Raw genomic sequence first — 5,057 nt, 5'->3', positions numbered from 1 at the left:
AAAACTCAAAAAGAAAAGTTTCCTGAAAAATTATCTCTTTTAATTATCGATGATGGATTTTGTTGACAAAATCAGACAATAAATATAGTGGTTCAATCATATTGTGGTGAGCTTGAACCGGTGGTAGACCGCCTTACAAATGCCGGTCTTACAAAAGCACCGGCCCAACCCATGGACTATGGGTCAGCAGGAAGTGACCCAATGAGCTCCGTCCACATAGCAATCAGGTACGTCCCGGCGCGTGCTCGTCCATCAAATCTGTTGCCTTGTTCAAATGAGAAATAAAATTATGTCAAATAACATTGAGCTGTCGCCTACACGAAATCGCATCATGCTTTGCGGATAAGAACAAGCGTCTGTGAAACACGACAGGCAGTACTAAATCATGTGCTTCTTCCTTGGTCAAAGACTCCAATCAATGCCATCAACCACGTCTCCCCTCTCGGACAACATAATACAAGGAAAACCACAAATTCTTGTTTCCTTGTGACTACGACAGCCGTCTGATTTTGTACGAACGGCCGTGGCTGAAGATTATGTTATCCTTCCTGGTTTCCAATTTTGTGTTTCAGGTCCAATTTGAGCACAACAACGCTCCTCTTCTGAAACTTTTTTGAGTGTTCCTCTTTAATAAACACTTTTGGAAACAGATTAAGAGCAGCTTTCGCAATCAAAATAATGTTCGCTAATTATTCATCTTCTTAATTTGTCAAGACGAAAACATAAAGTAATGCCAACCATCGGCCCCCTTTCCTCATTGCGTAGTAACCGCAGGTAGGGGAAGTAAGGGCACCTACACCTCTCAGGCCACTGATTCTTGGATGCTTTTCGATCTCTCCAACCATCCAGTTGCGTTGATGAATCTAGAAACCGATTAAAGATCTTTAGTCTGCAACTGCGAAACCAGTCCAGATTCCGTGAAAAGCCTCGACCTTCGTTCATCTATTTGAAGGTGGTGTTAGCTTTCCGATGCTATCTTATGGGCTTTTCCTGGTAGATTTGTTGTATCCTTCCTTCTGCTTTGATTCTCAACAAAGTTCTGATGCTGATCCGAGATATTGAAGATTCATGATGTAGAATAGAATAGCTTGTTTTTATACGAAAGATCTGATTTTATTTTATTTTTTATGGATCTTTGCTTCCCATGTTATGTGCAAATATTTAACTGAATATTCTGTGCCATATCTTATATCTGCGTATAAGAATCAATGCTTTATTTTCTAGATATATTTCGTGGAACTTGGATCAGAAATTGTTTACATGCTATTCAAAAATCCTTTTACAGAATCTGTGAAGAAAAATCCTTATGCAGCTGCGCGCCAAGTGTACCTTGAGCATCGCGTTCTGTAATGCCTGGTATTGTGCAAAGTATTGGATATATTATAGGAGGAAAGAAAAAATTTTGGTGATTCTTGCAGAGTATTAGATATACTCAAGCAAGAGAGGAGGAATCTTGGTGATTTTTGTTAGAATGGCTCGAGGAATGGCCAATGGAAGCGATAATTTGCTGTCAGCAGTGCTGCCCTTGTTGAAACTGTTGTGCCTCACTGTCATAGGTCTCATCCTCACACACCCTCGAATCCAAATCGTTCCTCGGGCCACCTTCAAACTCCTTAGCAAGCTGGTCTTCGCCCTCTTCCTCCCCTGCCTCATCTTTGTCCACCTCGGCCAGTCGGTCACCCTTAATGACGTCTTGCTTTGGTGGTTCGTGCCTGTCAATGTGCTCATTACCACAGCGACAGGCTGTGTTCTTGGATACATAGTAGCTATCATTTGCCGTCCACCGCCCCAATTCTTCCGGTTCACCATCATCATGTCCGGTTTTGGCAACACAGGTAACCTCCCAATTGCCATAGTTGGATCAGTGTGCCATGGCTCGGATAATCCGTTCGGACCTGATTGCCAACGGACTGGCATTGCATATGTGTCATTTGCCCAGTGGGTCGCAGTCATCCTAGTTTACACATTTGTTTATCACATGATGGAGCCGCCAATGGAGTACTATGAGATTGTCTCTGAAGAGAATGAGATTGAGGAAGAACTGATTAGTAATATCAGTAGGCCATTGCTTCATGAAGCTGAATGGCCAGGAATGGTAGATAAAGAAACAGCACATTCCAAGACACCATTTATAGCCAGAGTGTTCATGAGCATTTCTGGGTCATCTCAAAATACTTTCCCAGACATTGATTTCTCTGAGGAGGGAGGTGTTGCTGCTGGGCCTAGTAGTCCAAAGTCCCTTAGGTGCTTGGCAGAACCAAAGGTTGTCCGAAGGATTAGAGTTGTGGCTGAGCAAACTCCAATTCAGCACATCCTTCAGCCCCCAACGATTGCTTCTTTATTGGCACTTATAGTGGGAATGGTTCCAGTGTTTAAAGATTTTGTATTTGGGTATGATGCGCCACTTTCTTTCATCACTGATAGTTTGGACATCCTAGCAGGAGCAGTGGTTCCTTCTGTAATGTTAATTCTTGGAGGAATGTTGGCAGAAGGTCCTAATGATTCAGCTCTTGGCACTAGAACTACAATCGGAATCATTGTTGCAAGGCTTTTGGTGCTTCCATTGATTGGGATTGGAGTGGTCGCTTTGGCTAATAAGTTGCATCTTTTGATTGAAGGAGACCAGATGTACCGATTCGTTCTTTTGTTGCAGTACACCACACCAAGTGCTATATTGTTGGGAGCCATTGCTAGCTTGAGGAATTATGCCGTGAAGGAAGCTTCAGCACTCTTGTTCTGGCAGCATATATGTGCTGTGGTGTCTCTCTCAGTTTATATTGTTATTTACTTCAAGCTGCTCCCCTATGTTTGAGGTTATGCCCTTGTGTTTCTTTCTCTTAAGGATGCCTGTTAAGCCTGTGATTGCAAATTAGTGAACTCTGTTAGTTTGCCTCATATGATGATTAATGAGTTTAAAGGTACAATTTTGTAAATAGCTCAATTAAATAATGTTGGTTCATATAAGGTTTGTGATTTTGTATGTGATCCTTCAACAAAAACACAATATGACAATTCCTTGGGATCTTGTATGCATGTAGAAGTGCTCTACATTTTCAGCTGGCTTGCTTAGTATAACTTACTATAGACACATGAAATTAAAAAAAATATATATTTTTTAGCTTCCTCTTTTAGCAGGATGATTTTGCTCATGATTTCTAATGGCTCTCTTGTTCTCTGCTTGCTCGTTTGAGTTACTAGACTTGAACATAATATGAGAGAGAGGTATTCTGAATTAGATGTTACATGGCCCTTGAGTCTCCTTATAATTCGTGGTTCTTAACTCAATAGATACATCCTTGTGCAGGATGCTGATTATAACCATCACATTTTCACTGTTATAGTAAAGTAAAGTAAGGATACAAATAGGCATAAACAACAAAAGATATCAATGTCATGTCATCTTTAACTGGCTTATAATTTGATTGATGTTGGTGTTTATTCAGGTACCTTCCCTGCTTACTTGTCATCGTTTAGAACTGAGAATATCGGCTTCATATACCATCAGCTGATATGTAGATTCAAATTAGATGATGATGAGGGTAATAATGACGATAAGACTCGGGTTGACATCAGTTGTCCCAGATGATGCCTCGGTTGACCTGACACCACCTGGTCAAATGGATCGGAACGTTGATCAAGGCACATTAAACATCCTGCTTAGGCTCGGTCCTTCACGTCACACCAACACCAGTGTCAGACGCTACCAGGAGTACGAGCCTGCCCCCTGCAAGTGGGCACATCAGGAAACAGTAAGCTTCCGTATAAATATTCTTACATTCTAAACGGGAGGGAAGGAGGACAACCAACAAACCCCCTGCGACTATTCACTGACTTGAACCTCGGAGGGGTCGGGTCGAGCTCTCCCGACCCGACCTGTGTACAGGTGCGAAGACAGAGGCCTCCCGCTAGACGCCCAAGCGAGGAGCCCCCTCTTGGAGGAAATGGTGACCCCGTCCCGATCGGACCATTGCAGCCGGCCACCTCAGCGGTCTCAATGGTCATCCCTAGAAGATCTCCCATCATCCGAACCCGAACCAAGTCGCATGCCCCGAGGCCATGGCTTAAAGTTGTTTATACTAACAGATGAAATCAGACTTTAGATATAATCTGATACGTTATCAAATCATGCATTCCAATTAGCAAATCAGGGAAAGATTAAGATGCCTTTAGTGAATCAAAGTGATCAAAGAAATACTTGCCAGTACTGTCCAAAGCTGATCCGAGAACTGTTGAGCAAGATGCCAAAGAAGCAATCGTGTCATGCAGAAGAGAGTACAATGGCTTAGTTGAACATGGGTTTTCTTAATTGTTGAATACTATTTTGTCTAAAAGCTTGATAAATTAATATGTTTTCAAATTTTGATTGATCATATTAAAATCGTAAATCGTAAGTAAAGATAATAAAATTAAGTCACAAATAAAGAATAAATAAAAAAAACATCATTTATGGTGGTGTGATCTTCTTAATTTATGTTCATTATAGATTCCTTTTGAGGTCATCGATTTTCATTATCGATATTCTTTCTGAAAATTAACTATCCTTGTTATAGTTTTTTTTTAACTACGGAGATAACCTATATATTCTTTTTTTATATAAGATCTTTTATCTTATACTGTTGAATTTCAGATTTTGATGATGAAATCAATTGATAGAGTTTATGATCTAATCTGTATTTTGAGTGATGTAAGACTAGTTTCGATCATGAAAAGACAATTAAAGCAAGAAGAATCAATATTGGGCCAGAGTGGAATATGTCAAAAGATTAGACCTCGAGTAGGAGGATTGGTCGATGTGTCGATAGAAGGCTTCATGCCATGAGTTCGGTCATCGAGCCTAGAAGAGTGGACATTGCACTAAAGAGATCGGAATTGTGAAGGTCAACATGTCGATTGGGCAAAAGACCGTAAAAGAGGACGATGCGCCGAAAGATTGGACGAAGCACCGATGAACCAATGATATGCCGAATAACATGAGATTAATGTTTTTTAATAACTGTCTAGATCGAAGTAGTTTTAAGTTGTAATTGGGTTAGAATTAGGCCAACTCAATTAGGGGC

General features: G+C 40.8%; 1 protein-coding gene across 3 annotated transcripts; it reads left to right on the top strand.

Moving 5' to 3' along the window:
- Positions 1-685: 685 nt before the first annotated feature.
- On the top strand, positions 686-2,980 carry LOC135619317 (protein PIN-LIKES 2-like). 3 transcript variants are annotated; one of them, XM_065121214.1, is made up of 2 exons: positions 686-952; positions 1,286-2,980. In XM_065121214.1, exon 2 carries the CDS (start codon positions 1,472-1,474, stop codon positions 2,810-2,812), a length of 1,341 nt encoding a protein of 446 aa, XP_064977286.1. In that variant the 5' UTR covers positions 686-952; positions 1,286-1,471; the 3' UTR covers positions 2,813-2,980. The 3 variants fall into 3 exon arrangements, with proteins under 3 accessions (XP_064977286.1, XP_064977288.1, XP_064977287.1); XM_065121216.1 differs by having other exon boundaries at positions 686-993; XM_065121215.1 differs by having other exon boundaries at positions 686-1,004.
- Positions 2,981-5,057: the final 2,077 nt, after the last annotated feature.

Source organism: Musa acuminata, chromosome BXJ2-8 (genome assembly GCF_036884655.1).
Source record: "Musa acuminata AAA Group cultivar baxijiao chromosome BXJ2-8, Cavendish_Baxijiao_AAA, whole genome shotgun sequence".
NCBI classification, from domain to species: domain Eukaryota; kingdom Viridiplantae; phylum Streptophyta; class Magnoliopsida; order Zingiberales; family Musaceae; genus Musa; species Musa acuminata.
The sequence above is the reverse complement of the archived record's forward strand: the minus strand, read 5'-3'. Positions and strand labels throughout refer to the sequence as shown.